At 32.5% G+C, this 25,526-nt stretch overlaps 1 protein-coding gene across 1 annotated transcript in view; it reads right to left on the bottom strand.

Annotated features, from left to right (window-relative positions):
* The window catches only part of LOC107439048 (adenylate cyclase type 8), a 209,941-nt gene that overhangs the window by 53,255 nt on the left and 131,160 nt on the right, over positions 1-25,526 (bottom strand). The window contains exons 6-11 of the mRNA XM_071181577.1: positions 21,687-21,844; positions 20,805-20,916; positions 16,869-16,996; positions 12,977-13,135; positions 9,762-9,915; positions 6,285-6,383 (exon numbers count right to left, since the gene is read on the bottom strand). Of these exons, the coding sequence (XP_071037678.1) occupies positions 6,285-6,383; positions 9,762-9,915; positions 12,977-13,135; positions 16,869-16,996; positions 20,805-20,916; positions 21,687-21,844 (810 nt within the window). The remainder of the gene's footprint in view (positions 1-6,284; positions 6,384-9,761; positions 9,916-12,976; positions 13,136-16,868; positions 16,997-20,804; positions 20,917-21,686; positions 21,845-25,526) is intronic.

The raw sequence follows: 25,526 nt of genomic DNA on the forward strand, positions 1-25,526 counted from the left end.
CTTGGAATGCCTTTAAAACTACTGGTACAGCTGTTCGGAAGGTTGGTGGTGGCCGTCCAAGGAAAACAACACCAAGAGATGACCGTTACATTGTCCTCCAGGCGAAAAGAAACCGTTTTCAGTCAGCGAGCGCCATATCTCAGCAACTGTGCACAGCCACAGGACGACAAGTATCAAGATTTACAGTGGCCAGACGCCTCCACAAAGGTGGCTTATTTGCTAGACGTCCTGAACGCTGCATACCTTTAAAAGTTAGCCATCGGCGGCACCGTTTAGAGTGGTGCAGAGAACACGAAACCTGGACACCTCATCAATGGAGTCGCGTCCTCTTCACAGATGAGAGTCGTTTTAGTGCTACAAGCGATTCTCAACGTCAGTTGATCTGGAGAGAGGCTGGAGCTCGATTTCATCCCAATAACATCGCGGAAGGAGATCGTTACGGTGGTCCTGGAGTTGTCGTCTGGGGTGGCATTATGTTGAACGGGCGAAATGAGCATCAGATCTTCGACCGAGGTTCTGTAACTGGAAACCACTACTGCAATGAGGCAATCCTACCCCATGTGGTTCTGTTCCGAGGGGCATTGGACCAGACTTCCTTTTTATGGATGACAATGCCCGTTCATACCGTACTGCTAATGTTCAAGAGCTACTGGAAAGTGAAGATATCACACGAATGGATTGGCCAGCTTACTCTCCAGATCTAAATCCCACAGAGCATGTGTGGGATGCATTAGGGAGACGTCTTGCGACACGACAGTATCCTCCTGGTAACACCCATCAGCTGAAAGATACGTTAAAGGAGGAATGGAGACGTTTACCCCAAGAACTCCTGGATAATCTGGTGCTTAGCATGGAGAGACGATGCCAAGCAACAATTACAGTAAGGGGAGGGCATATCCTATATTAGGGAACATCTGCCAGTTGTACCTTCTTCAGGCAATCATGTGTAACGCCACTATATGTCAAATAATGTCTTTTTTTGTTCCATACCCTACTTTAAGCTTTATATTCATTTCCGCGCCATTATCCTTTTACCATCGTTTAAGTACAAAATAATGTACATCATATTCAAATTTCATGTCAATCGGATGATTTCTTATAGAGTTATGACAAAAAACGCACTTGTTGCTTAAGTTTTGCACACCAGTGTATGTATTTGTCCAGATGTATACAAATAAATTTTTTGTTTGGATCAATGAAATTGAAAGAATAGTATGCTCTTTGAATTTGTTGAAATTGTACCACATTGCTCTTTAATTAATTATTCATTGGTATTTGAGCAGAAGAGGATCACTCTTTTAGTATTGATGTTGTTTTTCACTGATACACCTTATACGTATTTCTTATCATTGGCAAACATACTTTATCATTTGATACATCATCCAATTTTATCATCGGTACACTACCGTAATATTTTCAATCCTCCTTTTAGCTGAATATCAGGAATTATTAAAATTCAAATCGGTCTTAAAGCTGCTTTCCACTAGAAGATATTCTGAGTTTGCTATGGGTGTCGAATGATTTAAAGGAATTGATTTATATTGATAAATGATACGTTTGAACTTATTGCGAGAAATTAAAACGGTTTTGAAAGAACGTAATTTGTGTAAAATAACTGCTCTCTTGTTCATAAATGAAGGATAATGCGAACTTCCTGGAGAAATTATAAGAAATATCTCCTTTACAAAAACTTACTATTACATGATTAATACATTGTATGTCGATTAAATACAGTTCGGCCGAGCCTGTCTCATGCATTGTGACGATGTCCACACTCCAATATTCTCCAGGAAAATCGCTGCCGACAGTGAGTAACCATGAGTGGAGCACATTTGACAGTGCCAGGACAGCCTGGCTGGTAGGGAGCTGGGTCCATGTCCAAGAGGTCGTGGGTTCGATCCCCGTGCAGTAAATGGTGACTGGTGCACGTTAAATGCGTCGGGTCGCAAAGTACTTCATGCTCCCATTGCAAATTATATCTCTGTAGGGTACTGAATTGGATATGGATTGTTCTCTAGTTCAGGGCAAAATAACGATTTGTGGAGGAATGAATGGATCTTCCCTATAAACGTGGGACATGTGTGTGTGGCTGAATTTGTATTCTTAGCCATAGATGGCGCCTCTGATGAACAAGAAGACCTTCTATCTTAGATTCGCTTGATTTCACCAAGAAAACTTGCTGATATTGGCAAGTGTGGCTTTAGAAATAAAAAATACGCAAATTTGACAGGCCTACGATCATACAGACTAAGATTTCCCAAACTTTTGACAGGTCGGATGCTGTACTCTATCTACTTTATTTGACAGTCACTGCTGTCCAATACCTGTCTTCATTCAGTGCTGTAACTCGGAAGCCGTAACGTCTACTCACATTTCCATCATCACATGGAATCATTGCCAACGCCTGGAGGGGACACTTAGGACGATTCCAAGTTCCTCGAGTGTTGTCATCTCAGTACGTCCAGATTCTTGGTGGCCGATAATTCTACCACGTAAAATTTTTTTCACATGCATCCTCTGCGCCATAGCAATTTGCTTATGTCACAAAGCAGCTTAGATAGCGCTTGGGTTCAATTTTCACTACTTAACCAGCATTCCTTACATACCTCTCTCTTACACTTTCGTCATTGTGTAGTGACGTACCGGGTACGAAATAAGAAACGAACCATCTTGAATGACTTTCGATAAAACGATCGGATATTCACGTTCTGGGGCTCAATTTTAAAGGTTCGAAAGGCTGACCTCAAATAATCGAATTATTAAGTGCAGACGATATTTTAAGTTAGAGAATCAGACACGAAAACATACTTTGTCTGAATAAACATACCTCGTTTTCAATGGAATGGGATTACTGACCCCCAAAATATCGAGGTTAGTCACAATCTTGCAAATAAGGTCCCCATAGCTTCGTCAAGAGAACGATCCAAAGTTTGGGTCTCTTAATGTTAATGTTACTTTTTGCGAATTTCGCCCTACCTCGAAAACTTTTAAAGCGAATTGAAATTTTTTTACACGCAGTGATTAAATTCGTTCATCTAAAGATAAATCCATACAAAATATAACTTTTAGTAAATATTTATTATTATTATTTTTATCATTTTATTTAATAATAGTCAAATATTTTTTTAAAATGTGATATAGCCAAATTCTTACATAGTTTTAAAGAATGTTATATAACAGGGGTGGCCAAGCTTCTTGATAGTCGAGCCATTTTTCAAATTTTCAAATTTTTCGCTAGCCGCAATTAAATACGTATTTTAAGGTATGCAAAATAGGTATTAATTTTTTTTACATAAATTATATTTACTGAAAACATGTAAGTAAAAGTACAAAATATGTGCATTGAATTAAAATATTAAAAATTAAACACATTTATTTTACTTCTCCTGATAATTCTTTAAAATTTGGTGAATACTTGGTGACAGCACTTCTCAGTAATTCTTTGAGATGCTCATTAGTTAATACTAATCGGTGTTTGGATTTCACGAATTTTAAAGTGGAACAAAATGATTCACATAAGTACGTTGTTCCGAATGTTGAAATAATTCGACAAGCAGCCTTTTTCAATTCATGATACTTCGATTCTGGTACAAATTTTCAAAATTCAGAAATCGACGTCGAATTATATTTTAACTGTAGAGCTTGATCTTCTTACATCTTTATTCATTCTAATTCTCCAGAAGCTTTTTGTGTCATAATTATATTGCAAATGGAAAACTCACCTTGAATTGAACAACTTACACTTAGTCTTTCATATTTGTTCTCAGTAATTTAAAAGACATTTTAAAACACATACGGAACGATAATAATTTTTTAAAANTATTTATTGAAAACATATAAGTAAAAGTACAAAATATGTGCATTGAATTTAAATATTAAAAATTAAACATATTTATTTTACTTCTCCTAAAATTCTTTAAAATTTGGTGAATAATTGGTGACAGCACTTCTCAGTAATTCTTTGAGATGCTCATAAGTTAATACTGATCGGTGTTTAGATTTCACGAATTTTAAAGTGGAACTAAATGATTCACATAAGTACGTTGTTCCGAATGTTGAAATAATTCGACAAGCAGCCTTTTTCAATTCATGATACTTCGATTCTGGTACAAATTTCCAAAATTCAGAAGTCGACGTCGAATTATATTTTAATTGTAGAGCTTGATCTTCTTGCATCTCCTTCATTCTAATTCTCCAGAAGCTTTTTGTGTCATAATTATATTGGAAATGGAAAACTCACATTGAATTGAACAACTTACACTTAGTCTTTCATATTTGTTCTCAGTAATTTAAAAGACATTTTGAAACGCATACGGAACGATAATAATTTTTTAAAATATAATAGCACAAAAATGAAAAGGGAACTCGGGTACATTTATCGCGAGTCACAAATAATCCTTCAAAGAACCGCATGTGGCTCGCGAGCCGCAGGTTGGCCACCCCTGTAATATAACAGAGATTTAAAAGTCGTAGAGTTTTAAAATAGTTCGATTTCCTGAGAAATCGAATTATTTTAAAAATGCGATTAATACAATTTTAACACGTCATTTTTTAATACGATTCTAAAAATGTGATTTCATTTTAGTGTCTGATTTTGTAACTTAAAGTATCGTTTGCACTAAATGATTAGATTATTTGAGGTCACCCCCTTGAAACTTTAAGATTGAGTCCTAGAATTTGAAGATCCGGTCATTTAGAGATCAAAAATAATTCAGGATGGTCCTTTTTGTAATTTGCGCAGTGTACATCGTGGCATCATCTGGTGGCTTCCTGTAATTTGCATGTTATTCTTAAAGATGAGTGTGATCATTCTGTCGGTAAAACTTTTACTTTAAAGTTCCATTTCTATGTGATTCTGAATAATCTTTAATGTATGAACATGAGTGTAAATGAGAAAGATCTGAATACATTTATAAAGGTATTGACTTAAAATACATTCGAATATAGAATTTGTTTAATGAAATTAATCATAAAATTATGGATGATAATAAAACTATAATCAATTTTTTTTCTTCGCATTCATTGATATCATGCTCGGAGTTTGATTGATTTGCTGGGAAGCTCTTTCATTCGAAGAGAGTCGTGCATTAAAACATGAACTTTACCACTAGAAGAAATTTTCTCTAAAAGCGTTTATAAAAGTTGGCAGCCCTTTAAACTAAGAATAAGTGATTTAGGTTGCATACAAGTACTAATTTCTTAAAATAAAATGACTTAAATAATGACTGTTAATCAAATATACGCGTAGCAGAGAGAATAGATTGACGAATTCGAACTAGACTTTGCAAAGCATTAATGAAATTTATTATTATTAAAATTATAGAATGCAGTTTATAGAGACTTGACAACTAAAATGTAAGTATCTTTATGACGCAACTAAAAACATGCATACATATTTTTAACGGTGAACTTTACTTTCTGCAGATGAAAAGTACTCTTGAAAACAGCCTCAAGCACTCGACAACTTGGAAATCAAAACGCGAAACCATTGGAGTTTTCGGGAGCGAAAATATTTAACGTAATGTTGTAAAAGCGAGTGATCTCAGTGTCAACTTTTTGCATTTCTTACGTCTTTTAAATTGTGTATGGCAGCTCGATTTGGTGTTCACTTGAAGAAAAAAGAGTGTTTCTTCACGTTACTTTTAGGATTGATCAACATCAAATCAGTTGAGAGATTTTATTTTATAACAGTCGTTGAACAGCCGATCCAATGTTTTTGGGTTTGCGACTATTAATGCCTAACTGCGCAACCTTGTCCAGAAAACAAGGAAACCCTTGGATCAAGTATTGGGAGAAATTTGCCTTCGTGGAGGACTTTTTCTGATATAACTAACCCGTATTTGCGCTACATGAAGAGGAAAACCACGAAACCCCCCGCGGTCAGCCTGACCGCAAGGGGACTCTTCCCCATGATCCGTCTACTGCTGAGGATATTTTATGTCAGCACTGTGGTCAGTGCGAGCCGGGTGCGGAATTTGAATTGACCAGTCATCGCTGGGATTCGAACCTGGTTCACCTCATTGGAAGGCGAACGCTCTATCCCCTGAGCCACCACGGCTTCTAGGAGAGATATCGTAGTTTTTATCGTGTTTTAATAGATTTTGAAATGGAGATATTTTCTATCACCCATTAACACTTACGAAAAACTACTCATTTTCTTGTTAGATAATACGAGAGACTGTAAAGAGTGACAACAGATATGTCTTCAAAACACACATTCTTATGTTTTTACATCTTGATAAAAAGTGTGTTTCAAAGTGTAAATAACCAAATTGATTTCTTACGTTTTCGAAGGGTATTTCGGGATTCCAGCCAACGTCTTCATCACTTCTGCTGTCTTGTCTGCACATCGCCTTCTTCAAACCCCTGAACGACTGACAAAACTGTGAAATATATTATGTATTTTAGTTCTTTTCATAATAAATTACTAAGCTTCAAAAGACAAAAATTATAAAATGGAAAAATAAGAGTTACGTAATAATAGCACTGGGGAATTTTTTTTTTGTTGCTTGAGATTTTTTTTTGTTTCTTGAGATTTTTAACAGATCTTAGATACCTTTGCATCGCTTATTATCTGCAATCTGTTTCTTTGTGAAAGCTACAGATTGCTTTAAAATGACATTCTTAGTTTTTGTTGTTGTTGAATGTACAAAACGTTATTAGTATTTAGACTTAGTTCTATCTCAGAGTTAGATATCAGGAGCTCTATATGCTATGTAACCACAGGTCATGTCATGTAAGGTTAAGTGACAATATGGAAATGAATAAGGGAAAACTAGATCCTATCATGTGATTTTACGGCCAATAAAAATGTATTGACAAAAATTAAAAACTGCGACACCATTATTAGATTTTTATATATAGTAAGGTTATTATTGATGATCTTAAAATCCCCTTTTTTAAAATATCCGGCTAAGTTGTTTAGGTCTACTATAAACATTCAGATTTAATATTGGTTAGTATAAAAGAACGTGATTTTTATTAAAAAATCTAGAACAATTTCTGTTTAACCATTTCTGTATTTTTATGGAAATTTTTTATTTATTTAAGTTTTAAAGAAATGGATTATTTTTATCTGTATTATATAGTAGTATGGTAGTTCAAATACTATATAGTACAATATTAACTTTCTGCAGTATGCTATGTTATCACACTCAAATAAATTTGAATTCAATTTAGATTTTATTAATTCGAAAATTTAAAAATGAACCAATTACTATAGTAATTACTGTAGTAAATTATCTATTATTTGTTGCTTTAAAAAGAGTTTTTGGTGATGAGGTTAGAATCTCGGTCTTTCCGAAAAAGCGTTTTATTTGTCTGTAAGGAAAAAACTAAATTGTTTTCTGAAACAACGTCAACAAATGACTCCCCTTTTGCTATGGAGTCGCATAAAGATAATCTTTCTACCTTAAAATACTAAGTGGCTGACATACCACACCGTTTTCGTTTTAAGGAATGCGCGAACTGTTGCGTTTTTGGAAAACATTTTTATAAAGTGGTAGAAGATAAAACATTAAAGCTTGAAGAATTATGATTCATTTTATAAAGTAAACTCTTTTAATAAACTCTTAAATAAACTCTTTTTTACTATTTTGAATATTATGGGCTTCGTTACTATTATGTTATGATTGTCATAATCTTTTTGAATTAAACTTATAAATTACTAAAATAAAAATTGAACATGGATGCTACGGTTTGAAATAATTAAGATGTGATGGACACAATTAGAGAAATTGAATTTATTTATCGATTGCTAGCAAATATCTGAATTCCTACAATTAAAGTATCGAGTCAATCCTCTTCCTATGAAGCATTTGTCATGGCTTTTTATTAATCTTTTGTTCAGGTCATAACAATCTTGCTATACATAATTTACATTTTGTTGCCACTAGAAAAAATTTCCGGTTGAAGCAGTAATGTTGGTATCTATAAAGATTCCTCCTGGTTTTAAACTGAATAACAAGCTAAATCATTTTTGTTTACTTCTAATCATTTGTATACATCTCAAATTATGTTCTAATTAACTTACGAAACAAACATCAGCTTTTTTATGAACGAGAAAAAACAGATCAAAATAATCGTAAATGAAAATAAATGTATTAAAATATCTTTTGAAAAAGCGTATCATTAGTGTTTTGTTAAAGAAAAAGTTATTTTTTAATTAAAAAAAAGCTTTTTCTTTCTTCATAATAATTATTAAGTTGCATTTTTCTTCGTCGTATTTAGAGAAAAGTTAGTGTAATTTTTAAAAATGCCTAAGATTTTTACTAAATAATAATTTCCCTCTTTGCTTCAAAGATAATTTATTCATCGGGTGCACGCAGAGAATAAAAAAGAATTTTTTTTTTGCATGCGTTAATTCAATTTTAATGAATAGCAGCCACACGCAGATTACATTAAATGAAATAAACTTTTTTTCTCAATTTATTTTGGTTATAATTTTTTTTAGTATTGTCAGAATTTATAAAACATGCTTACACTCTAATTAATCACACAAATAATAGAATTAATGAGCACACGTATTTATTTTAAATATCATGTCTAATATAACTTTTTTTACAAGCGTAGCGTTCGTTTTTTACTTAATTAAAATGTATTACATTGAATTTTGCTGGGTTTATTTTAAAGAAACAAGATAGTTCTATCAAAATATATTTAGAATAGAGATACTTTTTTTAAATTTGAATTTAAAGTATTATGCTATTTCATACTTGTCTGATACCTTTGCATAAGAATATAGATACCTTTGCTTAATAATATAATACCTTTATATAATACCTTTGCTTAAGAGAACTGATACTTGACAGGTTTAAGTCACTCGAAATAGAATGAAAACAACAATTGCGTGATCTTTCAAAACAGCCACATGGAACACGAAGTGATATTACTAATGAATAAAGACTATATAATTCAGCCATAAAATGTATTCCAGTTTACATTTTATTTTTACCCTTTTGGATTAATTTGTTGTTTGTAATTTGTCTCCCTCTTGATCGAGATTTACAACAATTGTGGTTCCAAGCAAACATTCTTCTTACTTCTCTCCATGCATTAGAAATATATGGAAAAATCTAACTGCCTTCTTCTTTTTTTGAAAATATTTCATACATCTTACAGTTTTAACTGTATCGTTTCTTTTATTATTCCTTTTATTATATGCATTTATATATGTATGTTTTAGTAACAAATAAGTTAAACTAACATAAATGAAATCAGTTGGTTAGACACGCAATAACACTGATTAAGCTTTTTTAAATTTTTAAGTACCACCATAATTTTAAAAGCATATAAATATCACGATCTTATATAAATCTTATATAAATATCACTATCTGATATGAATATCCCGATCCGATAGCAAGAATTCATAATTGTCAGAGAAATTCTTCCATTATAATACTCAATGCAATACTCAATCAATATACTCAATGCTTATCTTGAATTTCTAAAAAATTATTTAAATGCAAGAGGAATGATTAAAAATATTCCATAGCAAACAGGTATTCAAATTCATTTAACAGATAAAAAGTTACATTTTAACAGCTGGTGTAAATTATGCACCCAAAAAAAATTCAAAAATCCTTGAGAGCTTATGATGCATTTTTAGAACTTTCTCTAGAAAAGTGCTTCATTGAACTCATGGATTTTAGTATAAACGAGCGTGGGCATATTTTCTTCTTTAACATAGTGCGCGTGATAGCAGCTCTCTTTCTGGAGTTTTACTAGCCGTAAGCAAAGGGTTAAAAGAGAAACTTCTACCTTTGAGGGTGAGACTGAAGGATGGGTCTTTCGGATGAGGAATGTCTCCACTCCATGCGTCCTCAGGTAAGCATCTCTGCTCTCACCGTTTCCCGGATCCACCTCGTAAGCATCTCCAAGGTAATCCAGAGTGGCTTTGGATATATGCACCTTCCTGTCCATACAAGTAAAAAGTAACAGTAAAATACAAAAACTTTTTTAAATAGTAAGGTTATGATAAATTCCCAATAGACTGCAGCGCGGAAGGATATACTGGATGAAATAAAAATGCCATTGCTTCAAAAAATGATGAAGTGGGTAAAGTCGACATGCTCAAAGCCTAGATGTAGATAACAGAAGTGATTTGGAACAGAAAGTGAAAAGTGGCCAATAAAAACTGAAAGTGAAAAAAAAATCGAAAATCTTCATAGCCGTAAGTGAAACAGAAAAAAAAATCGAAAATCTTCATAGCCGTACGTGAAACAGAAAAGAAAAATAAAGCCAGCACTCAAAAAAGCCGCAGTGGCTGAGAGAGGAGAATCAGGGCAAAGTGAATTTCCATGCTCTATGGAGAGTGGGTGAGGAATTCTCGTTGTTAACAAGAGGATCGTATCTTAATTCCACATACCATCGGAAATTCTGTTATTTCAGAAAAAAATTTATGAGAGATTCCGAATGTAATATATCGATGTTCTAATAAATTAATAATCAAAAATTTTGTTCACCACTACACATGGAACAAACTGGCTTTTTATCTGAACTTTCGAATCATTCACTAGAAGTACTTAAGAAAATGACTTTAAATTAAATTTACTAGGCAAACAATCATATATTAAAAGGTAAAATTTGATACTACTTGAAGATATACTCCCAAAAATCGTGAAAAGTCGTCAGCTCTGGTGTTATGGCCATATGTTCTAATATAGGAATAAAACATGATGTTGATATATTTGGAAGTTATTGAAATTGCATCAACACTGAATTTTTTTAATACAGATGATTTGGAAATCAGTGTCTTACGACTCTTCGAAAGAGATATGCAGCGGGGGGGAAAATGACCTGATAGAGGTAAATTTTGATTGTCATGAGTTAGCCGAGAGCAATAGCATGAATGCAGTCAATCTCTATTCAGTCAGGATGAGGTATAAAAAATGCGTTTCGCTTAGTTTAATAACCTAAATCCACTGGAAAAGGCAACAAATATTTAAAAAAAAATAATTATATTTCTTTATTAATTGTGTCGGCCTTTCAGTTTTATGCATGATTTCATAGCGTTGTTCAGTACTGATTTATTGTTTTTTTCTTCTTTTTTTATTCACCACTCCGTACAAAAAATAGGTATTCAGCTAGTATAATATATCTATATATAAAAGACAAAAAAGAATAAAAGAAAAGAGATATTTAACGAAGAAAATTAAGAAAAGTGATAATATGTTTTATTTACTGTGCATAAGCTGCAAGAACATAGAAACCATAAAATAAATTAAAAACTAGGAGGCTTCGCCCCCTGCTCGCTGGCGCTCGCCAACCCCCGGCACTGTTTTCGCAGTTCATTTTGGATTGCTTCGCAATCCGATGATCGCTTTGCTCGCTCATTGGATACGTTCTTGACGTCTAGCTTTTGTATACTTTTTTGAACACTGAAGTTCCGAAAACTTTTCACTGTAGAAAATTCTAAACCTGTGCAGTTCAATATTAATTTGAAATTGCAAACAGTTCCCATATTTTTCTTTATCACACTATTTTAAATTTCAGTTGTTGAAAAAAGTAACTGTTGTAAGTTTTGTTTTAAAGTTTTTCCTACCAGAGGGCTGAAACCATGTGTTGTAAAACAATATGAAATAGTACTGAACGCCGGATGTAAAGGATCTGCTTCGATGAAGATAATTTTGTGAGAATTTTTTTGATAATTCGGTGAGAATTCACCAGATTAGACATATGATGCTCACTACGTACTCTTGCTTGCCGAAGCCTATCAATTAAAACGTATTAGCGTTTTATGTAATATAGATTAGCCACATGATGATCGCTACGTGCTCTTGAGCGCCGAATCCTTTCAATTAAAAATGAAAACTGTTGCCAACGCGAGAAAAGAAATATCATCGGTTTTATTGATACATACATATGTATTAGCGTTTTATATAATATAGATACGTAGAAGACATGGGAAAAAATATATAAGTTCCTTTTGAATACAAAGCCGATTTAAACTAAAAAGGTCAATCTCTTCCGTATTATCTCGTTTTCGTTTTATTAAAGCCTTATAGCACTTTTTTTGTTGCGAAAGTAGATAGATTTTGCGAAGTTCCTTATTCTAACTTTAACACAATTTGAGCTTCATAGCGCATGAGTGAAAATTTCTCTACAAATCACAGTGACGCTAAGTAGAAAATTATATTAGAGCTCTACGAATTCTTAGCAACATCTCTCTAATGTCTCAGAGAACAGAAGCAACTTTGACTTGCACGGGATTCAAAAATTTTCCTAGGTTTTTCCTACAGCCTGTTTTAGTTTATAGGATATCAGTTGACAGTTGAAATAGCATTTAATTTTTCAAGTTTTAGTAGAAAGTTTTGCACTTCATTTATTTGAAAAATTTATTTAGTTTACCCAGTATTTAGTTTATTTTTTTAGTTTAAAATGTTTTACGTTGATTTTTTTCATTGATCTAATAATTGAAATCAGGAATATTTTTCTTTTTTGCTTTACGGTTATAGAAATTTTCTTTCATTTAAAAGCAAATTAATAATATTCAAACTAATTACGCTTAAACTAATTAATTCCAGATATTTTATTTTAATAGTACAGTTAATTCATTACCATTACCTATAGTATTAGACACTATAGTATAATATCATCACCTATAGTACTAGACATTATAGTATAGAATCATCACCTTATAGTAAAAAATATGAGACATTGTTGCCTTTGAAATCTTACGTGGTCACAAAGAGCAAAATTTTTCAATGCAAATATTTTACACTCCGCAAATAAATTTTGGAATTTTTTTAGGATGCTGTAAATCAATACTGCCGTTTTTCTTACTAAGAAAAAAAGAATATAACGATTTAATTTATTTCATAAATAAGAACTTTCTTAAGTAAAGTTTTAGACTCCTGATTATTTACTTATGTGATTGCCGCTTCAGTATTTTATTATCAACGCAATCATTGCAATGCCACAGTAACAAACTTTTATATTAATTTTCGATTTCACAACTAAATAAGGAAACTTACCCGGCAATACCTCCGGATTCCATGTGATTGGCAAGCGTGACGTCATTGGACCAGACGTCGAATTGCCACTTGTAAAGACCTAGGACACCACACAGGACACTCCCAGAATGCACTCCGATCCTCATGTTTAGATCCACTTTCGTCTTTTCTCGAACCAACCTGCATAAGGAGATCTCCCTTAATCCTTTCTCTAATGCATCCTCTAATCTCCTCCCCCCCCACCGGCTCAAAGGGGGCCTCTTTTGGGTCTTAAGTGATTTGGACGATGAGTGAAAACATTAAAATGAATTTGACATCCGCCTTCACAAATTATATAATGCGTCACCACATTTTACTATTGTTCATCAAATTATTTCAATATAAATAGCACAGGAAAAAAACTGCAAATTATTTTATATGATAAAACTGACTCTCTGTATTATCAAGCTTTTGGATTCAACGCTGATTAAAGTGCTTCAATTTAATACCTTTTAAAGTTTACCCCAAAAGGGAAAATTTTGAATAGTGGCAGAGATAGAGTAAAGAAATATTTTTTCGTTGTTGATAATACCTAACTGTCAGGGTTGTGCATGTAAATTAATGGAAATATATCTTGTTATTAAAACTAGCCAATTCCTGAAACTAATATGTAAATAAAGCATTTAAAATTTTCAACAACCTCATTAAACATTTGTTACCACTTCTTAAGTGAACCCCGGTTCTTCAACCCCAGTCTTATGGGATATTATTATATTAATGCACAGGTGCAAAAAGTTTGGTCAAAGTTATTTGTTTATGCCTAGTGGATATTTCTTTTTGTTACGTTTGCTAAAAATAAAGTATTATTTTTAGATTTATTAATAATTACCAGAAAAGAAAATGCTTTTTTTTTTTAACCCCGACGGTATTGAGTTATTAATTGGAAATTCATATGGGCTACAATAGGAGATATTTAGTAGGGGGGAATCGTTGTTTAGCGATTTTCTATGACGTAAACTCCAATGTCCAAAATAACTGGATCTCGACCCTTATATAATAATATCGTGGATTTATGTAAGAAAACAAACCTAAAATATACTCAGCATAAGTGAAATGGAATGAATTTTTCACTTCAAGAAATCATACTTTAACGCCAATCCTAATAACCTAGAGCCAAACACGTTTCTCGTCTTCCAGACTACAATATTATCTTCAAACCTCGCATGAGTTGTCCCAGATGGCGCTCACCTCCATTTTGAACGACGTTTTTACTAGATTATGTCACTCATCATGATTCGAATAAATATACTTATCATTTATAGATCAGTGTACCAACATTTGAATGCGGACACTGATGAGTGCATCGAACAGTGAGATTTATTTATTCCGTAGATTGCTTGAAATGAAATAGGATGATTACACAGCACAAATAATACGCATGCAGCACAACTTGCAGGAAGTTTTGAATTCTTCCGCTTATCACTTGCAAACTGGAGCAGAATGGAAAATTTGAAGGATCATATTTACTCGCAGAGGAATAAGATTTCTTTTAATATATAATCTTTGATCTTATTATGGTGAGTTTGGTGTATGGCAGTTTACTTTTTGGGGATCTTTTGAAAAAAGCTTCAGTGAATTTATGAGACAAATATGTCTTTTTATAATATAAAAAGTGAAGTACTACTTATATTTTTGATGTGAATTTCCATTCTCATTCAGTATTACTCTAATAGATACATTTCTTAAAGCATTTAAGTTGCTAATTGACAAAGGATAAGTACAATAGGATCGATGATAAAATTATGCTTAATTTAAAGCAGATACGAATATTAGAGGGTATTTGGATCGACTCATAACCTCCTAAAACTATATGTCTCCACACGACATCCTAAAAGTAGTCAGGTCTGACCATTAAAAAGTATTCATCAAAATTAAGCTGGTCGCCTGAGGCCTAGGCCTAGTGCAATTTACCTGGACCTCGAAGCGAACCCTATCCTATTCATCGCGAATTTAAATTCAGTTAGTGTTGAGTCTTTAGGTCAGCAGGCAGTGAGGTTGCTGTATATAAACTTTGAGCACTTTGCTTGAATAACTAAAAATAAATGGAAATAATAAAAGCAACTTGCTCTTAACTAGGTTTGTTTCAAACATTTTAGTTGCAGTTGTATATGAGTAAAAAATGTGCCAACATGAGAAAACTCTTGAGTATTCATTTTTTAGGTAGATGGTAGGTGGTTGCTTCTGGTAAATGAAATACAAGGAAAAAAAGCATTCGAGTTTGCACATTTTATGATTTAAAGGAAAGCAAGCAAATAAAAAAAAGTGGTGGAAATTTCCTTCTTAATTTCTATTTCTATTCCTTCTTATTTTCTATTTCTATGAAAGAATTAAATTTATTTTTCGCACTTCTATATTAACCAGCATATATTATTATATCAGATATATAAATAAGGCAAAATCCCTCAGCGAATTGTTATTTTTGAAGTTGATTTAATGCGAAAACTGATTACCTTATAAAACAATCAGCTCAGAATGGTGTGGAAGGCCGTTTATTGAAGGAGGCGATGGATGACCCTCTAATGATAGACACCAGACTTTTTATATCTTATATAAAAAAGTAATAGATTATATAAAAAGTATCTGATTATATTTTAGATTTGATTCTTGATTTAAAAAATATTAAGGAAAACTGACTATGCACACCCTTACGCATAGTTAATTTAAAAAATATACAATAAATATTCATGTTGTCTCATGGGGAGGCTCATAAAATGTTTTCAAAATTAAACAAAATTCTGAAAACTTTAGTAAAATATTTCATAAAATATTTTCAGGTTGTGGAGCAGTTGATATTCTTGAGAATCTGCGAATTTACTGACCAGCATTTCATCTTTAAACGACTGTTTTGATTTGTCTGAAACAAATGTGATGATTCTTTAAGCTTGTTCCATTTCTGCTTCTAGCGGCTCTTCAAAGGGATGGTTCATATTTTACAAAGCGAAAAAATTGTTAGTCCAAGTTATTCATCATGAAGATTTATTTCGATAAATTCTGTCAACTATAATATTATTGATAACATAAATACTTAAATTTTAATCTGAAGTCTATCTTTTATTTTTAAATCTGAAGTGGAAGGTGTTGGAAAGATCATCCTATTTAGAAGACTTATCATGAATTTGGTTTATTGGATTCCATAATTCTTCCAATGTACCGATTCGAATATTTGCTCCTTAAAAGAATGGTTCAGTAAGCAGGGATGCCACAGGCGACTAAAAACGTAAGAAGTGTTGAAATCTCAAATCATTTTTATCTATTTAATTATTCAAATAAAGTTACCACCATGGCATACATTGCAAATTATTTATATTAAAAACGAGGACTTTTTTAAGAAATTTTCTTTCGATAGTAAACGGAAAGAGAAAAGCTAGCGTTTAATAGATTTTCTATTTTTAGCCATCCTTGGCATCCTTGACTAGAAAAGATGTCATATGAGAGTTGAATAACAGGGCAGGCAGAGACTTAATTTTACATTTTTGCCTGAGTAGCATCATTTCATGAGCAATATACATTTTTATAATGTTTAATTTTTATATATAGTGTTGGTAGGAATCATCCCAAATTAATTTTTTTTAAATCAAAGCAATGGAATAGAAAAGCGTAAACTTTACTATCACTCTCAATACAAGAGTTGAATATTCTAGAATATCTGGAGGAATTGAGAGCTATGAAATGGACACTTTTCTATAATCTATGACTCCATCTACGGGCGAATGTATTTACTAAACAAATACGTCCCTTTTCAGGTACGCAATTCCCAGTAATTTTGATAAATGCAGCAATACTATTATATCCACATTTCAAAACTTTCAAAGTGTTGTTTTTTTTAAATGGATTCTGAAGAACAACACTTTAAAATGGGTCACTGAGAACTTACTTGATGACGTGTATCATGTGGAGTCCCATCTCTACGCAACAGTGGGCGTGGTCAGATCTCGGTTCTGGAAGTCCACTCACACAGTAGTAGCAATCACCCAACAATTTGATGCGCAGACAGTGCTCTTCCTATACACAATATGATAATGAACACCAAAAAGTACACACAAGTGGTTACAACACATCAAAAATATTACGAAAGGTTTGACTTCTGCGCTATTTGAGTAAGAAATGCTTCCAAAGAATAGAACTACGAGCTCGCTGTCAGTTCAGGGTTACTTAAAATGGAGCCCTACGCAAAAGAAAAACACGTTTTCATTGTTGAACAATATAGAGCACTTAGTTATGTAACTTACCGTTTTGGTGATCAGAATTGCCCACCTAGATCAAGTGATTTATATACATAGGATCTTTTTCATTATTCTTTTTTTCAGGCAGATGGTTTAAGCCCACAAAACCCCCATGCCTTGAAAGAGGAAAATGAGAGATGCATACATGGAATTCAACCACATTTATGCAAAATGGCCATTGAAAATCTTGACAAAAAAGTACGTGTGTGCCAACTAAACCTAAGATACCACTTAACCGATATGTTATTCCATAACTTAACCGATACTCAGGTGTTACCCTGAATACATCTTCGTGCTGTCCTTCTCTGCATTGTGCTATCTGTCTTTCTATTTGACAAAGAATTAAACGCCTAAATTAAGCATACAAGCCTAAAAATGTATGTAATTCCAATAAACTAATGTACCAAAACTGTACATTATATGAATAAAAAAATCATCTTTGCTTATTAAAATCCTCAGCTATCAGTCCATATTACTTCTTCAGAAAATATTGGAAAACCCTACTACACTAGTGTTTAGGGACAATTAAATTCATTGCTTTCTTATGATTGCTCGTTTTCATATTTTGCTGTAATGAAAGAAGCGTATACTGCTGTGCAATTGAAAAAAAAAACAACGCAAGTGCTTCACGATTGATTCCGAGAAAAGTGGCTTGACAACTTTTCTCCTTTTATTGCTAATGTTATGCATGCTAAAATAAAATTTCAAAAAGCAAATTTATTTCTTAATATTATTTGCAATATGTAGCTTACCATATAAAGATGCCAAATACATAAAAATATCAATTTTGAAATTTTTGTCGTTTACGTTGATTTTTCAATTGCACGGCTGTATAGAGGTTTTCTTACTTCATGCAAGATTTTTTTTTCTATTGAAAATAAACTTTCAAATCTGCAAAATTTTGTGCTTCTTTAATAAGTGATTTTTACTCCTTTTCGGTTGCTCTAAAATCCTATCATAAGTAGAAACTACATTAAGTTTGCTAACATTTATCTAAAGAGCATACCGACAAAATAGTTTCAAATCAACTTCATTTTACAGATAATCAATACTAAGCTATACATTTTGTTTTTACCAATTTCAACATAAAAATTAATGTCAGGTATTTCTAGAGCTCTTACATTCTCCGGTAATGGAGTTCTTTAGAAAAAATAATTGATTTCCGATAAATCTAGCGTTACGGAGGATTGGTTAATCAATCATCAATCTATCTAAAATATTGACATCCACTGTCTGTCATACCATTTGAGCAGAAAAATATTCAGAAGAGTCTGTAATCACGGCTAAAAACTCACTTGTACGTGACAATTTCTCTCAGACCAGATCCTCTCGCCACTGTCTACTGCTCCAATCACTTAATTTTATGACTGTTGGTAGACGATATTTTAAGCATTTGTTTCAAGTATGATTGTGAAGAGACGTTTTAAAATAATATTGTAAATAAATATAGTTTAGTTCATTTTTGTTTTACAACCATAAATACCTGTAAAATGTATTAGAAAGAGCATGTTCTTAAAATTATTCCCATACTTATATTAAATAAACCTGAATAAGTAACATGATAATTAAGCTGTGATGCTCTTAATTTCCGTAGAAACCAAACGGATTTCAGCAAAATTAGATCCCTGANATGTAGAGCACTTTGTTATGTAACTTACAGTTTTGGTGATCAGAATTGCCCACCTAGATCAAGTGATTTATATACATAGGATCTTTTTCATTATTCTTTTCTTCAGGTGGATGGCTTAAGCCCACAAAACCCCCATGCCTTGAAAGAGGAAAATGAGAGATGCATACATGTAATTCAGCCACATTTATGAATAATGGCCATTGAAAATCTCGACAAAAAAATACGTGTGTGCCAACAAAACCTAAGATACCACTTAACCGATATGTTATTCCATAACTTAACCGATACTCAAACTATACTATACATTATAAGGACCACCCTGGCCGAGCGGTATCACTTATCAAACGCAGTGCAAAGAGTGGAGGTAGCAGGTTCGAATCCAGCTGTTACCCTGAATATATCTTCGTGCTGTCCTTCTCCGCATTTTGCTATCTGTCTTTCTATTTGACAAAGAGTTATACGCCTAAATTAAGCACACAAGCCTGAAAATGTATGTAATTCCAATCAACTAATGTACCAAAACTGTGCATTATATGGATAAAAAAAATCATCTTTGTTTATTAAAATCCTCAGCTATCAATCCATATTACTTCTTCAGAAATTGTTGGAAAACCCTACAACATTAGTGCTCAGGGACAATTAAATTCATTGTTTTCTTATGATTGTTCATTTTCATATTTTGCTGTAATGAAAGAAGCGTATACTGCTGTGCAATTGAAAAAAACAACGTAAGTGCTTCACGATTGATTCCGAGAAAAGTGGCTTGACAACTTTTCTCCTTTTATTGCTAATGTTATGCATGCTAAGATAAAATTTAAAAAAAAAAAAATTTATTTCTTAATTTTTTTGCAATATGTAGCTTACCATATAAAGATACCAAATACATAAAAATCTAAATTTTGAATTTTTTGTCGTTTACGTTGATTTTTCAATTGCACGGCTGTATAGAGGTTTACTTACTTCATGCAAGATTTCTTTTCTACTGAAGCTAAACTTTCAAATCTGCAAAATTTTGCGCTTCTTTAATAAGTGATTTTTACTCCTTTTTAGTTGTTCTAAAATCCTATCATAAGTAGAAACTACATTAAGTTTGCTAACATTTATAATTGCATTGGGACGAAACTTACTATTTCACTTAATATTACTTAAATTATTACTCTAAAGAGCATACCGACAAAATAGTTTCAAATCAACTTCATTTTTCAGATTATCAATACTAAACTATAAATTTTTTTTACGAATTTCAACATAAAAATTAATGTCAGGTATTTCTAGAACTCTTACATCCTCCGGTAATGGAGTTCTTTAGAAAAAATAATTGATTTCCGATAAATCTAGCTTTACGGAGGATTGGTTAATCAATCATCAATCGATCTAAAATATTGACATCTACTGTCTGTCATACCATTTGAGCAGAAACATATTCGCAAGAGTCTGTAATCACGGCTAAAAACTCACTTGTACGTGACAATTTCTCTCAGATCAGATCCTCCCGCTACTGTCCACTACTCCACTTAATTTTTATGACTGTTGGTAGACGATATTTTAAGCATTTATTGCAAATATGATTGCGAAGAGAAGTTTTAAAATAATATTGTAAATAACTATATGTTAGTTTATTTTTGTTTTACAACCATAAATACCTGTAAATTTTTTTAGAAAAAGCATGTTCTTAAAATCAGTCCCATACTTACATTAAATAAACCTGAATAAATTACATGATAATTAAGCTGTGATGCTCTTAATTTCCGTAGTAACCAAACGAATTTCAGCAAAATTAGATCCCTGAGGCCGAAATTTTATGACTCAGCTTTAGTGATAAACCTCCTGATTCTTTTACTGTTTCTCGAATTGCCGATTCACTTCGAAGCAAATACACGAACAAATGAATTAAATGTACGAAATTGGAGATTCCATTTGAGTAAACCAAAAAAGTTTTAGTAAATAAGTCACTTACTTGTGCGAGTCTGTCAAATCGAGCAAAAAGATCGTTGAGCACCTGCACCAATTCTTGCGCTGAGCACCTGGATGCCAAGGCCGTGAAACCTTGAATATCAGCAAACAGTATGCTGAAAAATAACGTTGCGAATTAAAATCTGACTGAATTATACTGAAATGAATATTTCTTCGACACAATTTGAAGTTATTGATCATAACGTTTTAACTAGTGGACGTAAAAGTGATCAAAAAGTGGAATTAAAAATAAGGCAAGATAGGTTTCAAAAAACATTTCCTTTGCTGCGTTTCCTTATGATTTTGAAGACTCCGTCGTCATATGAAATGATGCTTCTTTGTGAATAACACGCTGTCTTTGTAACTGCTGTGAGTTTGAAACTGTGACTCATATGTCGTGTTATTCTCATGTTAGGTCAAGTTTAGTCTATCTGAGCCCAGCGCTGCCTACGATTATTGTGAAAATGGCGCAAAGCGTCAATATGAAGAAAAGCCACAGTGTGACAATGAAAAGCGTTTGTGGTCTAATTTTTTAACATTTAAAAGTTTGCTCAAATGCTGCTTTATCTGTGCTCATAAAAATGTTCAAAAACTGAGAATAAGGCAGTGATTTTGATAATTTTCATCTGGGTGGAAAAATGTCGCCAAATTGGTGATTTTTAAAACGTTTAATAGCTTTTAAATAATTTAAGTTTGCTTAGTTGTTAAATTTAATAACTTTTAAAATATATTAAATCTGTTCTAAAGCCCAGATAGTTCTTAACGGGAAGATTATATTTATAGTCAAGTATATGCAAAGTATATGTCTTGCATATACAAAGTTTATCTAATGATAAACCTTCTTTTTAAAATACTTTGTTAAATATAAAAAAATCTTAAATAGTACCTGACGTGATCGTAGCAGTGTATGTAAATTCTGTGGAATTGTTGAGCAGACAATATTTTCCTATTGTTAGTTTGATACTCGTCGTCTTCATCAGACGCCATATCCCTAATCATTTCTAGCACCACAAATCTTGGAAGGACGCTCAACAATAATCTTTCCTGCAAAGAAATAACACTGACTGTACTTAATTTTTAATGAATCATTTCTAACATTTCGAATACAAGCTTTGAAATAACTGTTTCTGCAATCAGCCCGTGATCATTTATTAAACTTCAACTAATGGCTACACTTTTATTTTATTGAATATCTGGCATTTAACAACCGACCTATTTTTCGATGAACGTCTATCGATGTTCAAACACGGACATTTGTAATTTTGAACCCTATCCAGATGATGAGGTATCAGCCATAGGGTCAAACTAATCACAGCGGAGAACTTTTGGATGGAACTAACCCGCATTTGTTTTCAATGGAGAGGAAAATCACGAATATTTCCCTTCGTTAGCCCGAAGCCTAGGTGATTTTTATCCATGATCCGTCTACCACTGAGGATATTTTACAGCAGCACTATGGTTGGTCCGAGCAGAGAGTGGCCATCCATCTTTGGGATTCGAACTTGGGCCACCTCATCGGGAGGCGAGAGCGTTTTCCTCTGAAACACTGTGGCTCAATGGCTATATGTATGACAGGATTTGTTCAGCTATAACAACTTAAATGTTACAGTGTTTAATGAATGAGTCTTTTAGTGAATGATTTTTGATTTAATGAATTTTATTTATAGGGTTTTTGCTCACCACTACTTCTAAATAATTCAAAGGCTTATACAATATCTCACTTCGTTACTGTTCTGTTAAGTTAAGCCTTTTAAAAAGTTGGCAAAATTAACCGAAATCCTTTAAATTTTAGTTTGCAGCCCTCAACCGCTTTTCAAATTTTTTTTTGACGAAACTGGAGCAGTTGGCAATTCTGAATTGGAAAGCAAAGGAGGAGCTGTGGCAATGTTTGTTGAACAATGCAATGTTTGTGGCAATGTTTGTTGTCTATCTGACACCTTGCATTTAGATAATTAATTATACGATGGTCCGCTTATCTCTTATCAGCTGAATCTCCCGATCTGTTCTGCTTCTTTTCTTAAGATAACTTTTTAAATGGTTTCGCTTATGAGATGTTCATCGAATCACCAGAAAATAGTGTCGACCGAATTGTGTCACTGCTAGTGATATGATGGCTGCTAGTGTAATCTTCCAGTGACTGAGTGATTCATTTCGTCGCCTGATCATAGCGGTGAAACTGAAATGAAAACTGTACCGAAGGTCGCTTCTTAGAGCATTTATTATAAAGTGTCCAATATAGATTATTTTTCTTGCAAATTATTTGCGTTGTATTTTTTTCGGAGATCGGTTTCTGTAGTAACTGTGGTTTCTTTGACTTATTGAAGAATCTTCAAAATAAAACTTAGCAACTTTTATTACAAGGTAGGAAAACATGGCATAAACAAGCCATCTCAGACTGTACAACCTTGCTCGTTGTCGGTTAGAACAAAAATGGACTCCTTTTAGGAAAAAGGTAATTCCCAAAATGAATGCGATGGCAGAGCCAACTCTGAATAAATTCAAATAACAGGGAAAAAAATTGATCAATTCTGATATTACAGTTTCCCAAATCATGATACAAAAATAATTGAAAGAAAATTGCCAGTTTTATTAATTGTTTTTCAGAATTTTAATAATTGTGAATTGAAATTTCACAATTTTCGTTTTTTTTATTATGCCTCAAAAGTAAGAAAACAATGAGAGGGGATATTAAAATTAAGATTGTGGAGTCAAAGCAAAAATAAATTTTATAAGAGTCGAAAAAATTTACTCGACTCCGACGGGTTAAAATGTAAATCCTGTAGCTCAAAAGAAAAAGTTTTCATCTCATGAAAGTTATTTAGATAAATATTTTTAATTATGTAAATAAAAAAACATTACTCTAATGAATATTATAAACATTATGAAAAATATTTAGATTATAACTGGTTAGAAATTTAGTTAACCACAATTGGAGATTTTTGAGCCTATGTTAGACTAAACTACTGAAAAATAACGCAGTAATTTATTGAAATCATCGAAAATCAGTTTTAACAAATGAATGATGAATCCGTTGTTTTTCAAATTATAAATTCTTAAACTAAATTTATTCAAAATATACAAATGAACTTAATGTAGCATTCGCATTAGTTTCCAAGTTTAGGAACATTTATTCCACAATTTCTTTGTCACACAGGCTTATAAATGATGTATGTATACCTGTATGGATACCTAGCCTCTTTTTATAATAGTTTTTGCACCCTATTAATAAATTTTTACCGAGATATTTAAAAAAAAAAAAAAAAACTAGAAGATTCCCCCCCTGTACACTTCGCTCACCAACCCCTGTGGTTACTTCTAATTCATTATTGAAGATCAGGGAGAAAAAAACGGTGTATGTCCATTCCCATAAAAAGAAAAAATGCGATTGTAGAGCCATCTATTGCATTTTGAGGACGACTAAGTTTTGTCAAATCAATAACATGGAAGATCTGTTCCCCCTGAGAGTTACAACACAGGGGACATGTTGTGGAAAAACAGTACCTATCCCAGTGGAATTTTTTTCTTCTTAGAATCAGCTTTCATGAATATAAACTGTTCTTTCCCCCCTCTTGATCTTCTTAAAAGTGTTTTTCTTAGTAGTCTATATTCTACAAAAAAAGAGAGATCATTTTGCCAATAAAAATATATCGAGAAAAGTAGTCCTCATGTGGACATGGGTTAGAGAAGACATCTTGAATAACTTTTTTATTTATCAAATTTCTTCTATGAGATTTCATAGATTAGCAACATGGATGTATTCTTCCATGTGCAGTTTCACGATCACATCGTGCAGAAATTTAAAAAAGAAGATTTTTAAGGTACAAAAGTAATTCTTAAATTTTCTCTTTTTCTTATATATTTTATCTTCAAAATTTCAAAAAAAAGAAGGTGATACTGTGTTATAAATTGCACTGTTTTTCAGCTATTTTGATATTAACTTTAGCTCTACATAGTTTCATTACGCATGAACAAACGTATGTGTCCCCGGGAATGACATGGACACATGGTGGAGGGTCTAATCAGGACATATTCACTCTGACCCTATTTAACTTCGAATGAAAGACATATGAATTGGTTATATACTTTTGATATTATTTATTTTCTAAATTGGAAGGATTCTCTCGAAGGATACAACTTTACAAAAATGTTTAACCTTTGCAATAGTTTTTGTCCAAAGTAAAACATTTAACATGAAACTTTTGCATCAAACCACTCTACAAAAGTTTTATTAAGAAAATTAAAAGGAGATGTTTTATCAAATTTGTTAACATAATATAATTAAATGTAGATGAAATGAAATAGAAAACAAGGTTTTTATTATATATATATTTTTTGTCATTCATGAAATTGAAATAGAACATCTACTCTTCTGTTTCTCGAGTTGTTAACAGGGACATATTGCTCATCCGTGTATGCTGCTCATTCGAGTCATTTCATCATCAAGTTCAAATTAATTTAGCTTAAAATTTGTCCTGTACTTGTCAATATAGTAAAAAAATGGTATCTAAAGCGTATCTCAATTAAGAAACACTAAGAAATGGAAAACAAGAAACTCATTTCAGAAAAAGAAAAAAGTTTAAAAAAAAAATTCTTTCTTTAAGAGAGCCCAAAACCTTAGCAACAGAAAAACCCATATTTACCAACCCTAATTTAGAAATGAAGTGTAAGCATCTATATTATATAAAACGCTAATACGTACGTATGTATCCTATAGGTCCTAATGTCA

Source organism: Parasteatoda tepidariorum, chromosome 6, assembly GCF_043381705.1.
Source record: "Parasteatoda tepidariorum isolate YZ-2023 chromosome 6, CAS_Ptep_4.0, whole genome shotgun sequence".
NCBI classification, from domain to species: Eukaryota; Metazoa; Arthropoda; class Arachnida; order Araneae; family Theridiidae; genus Parasteatoda; species Parasteatoda tepidariorum.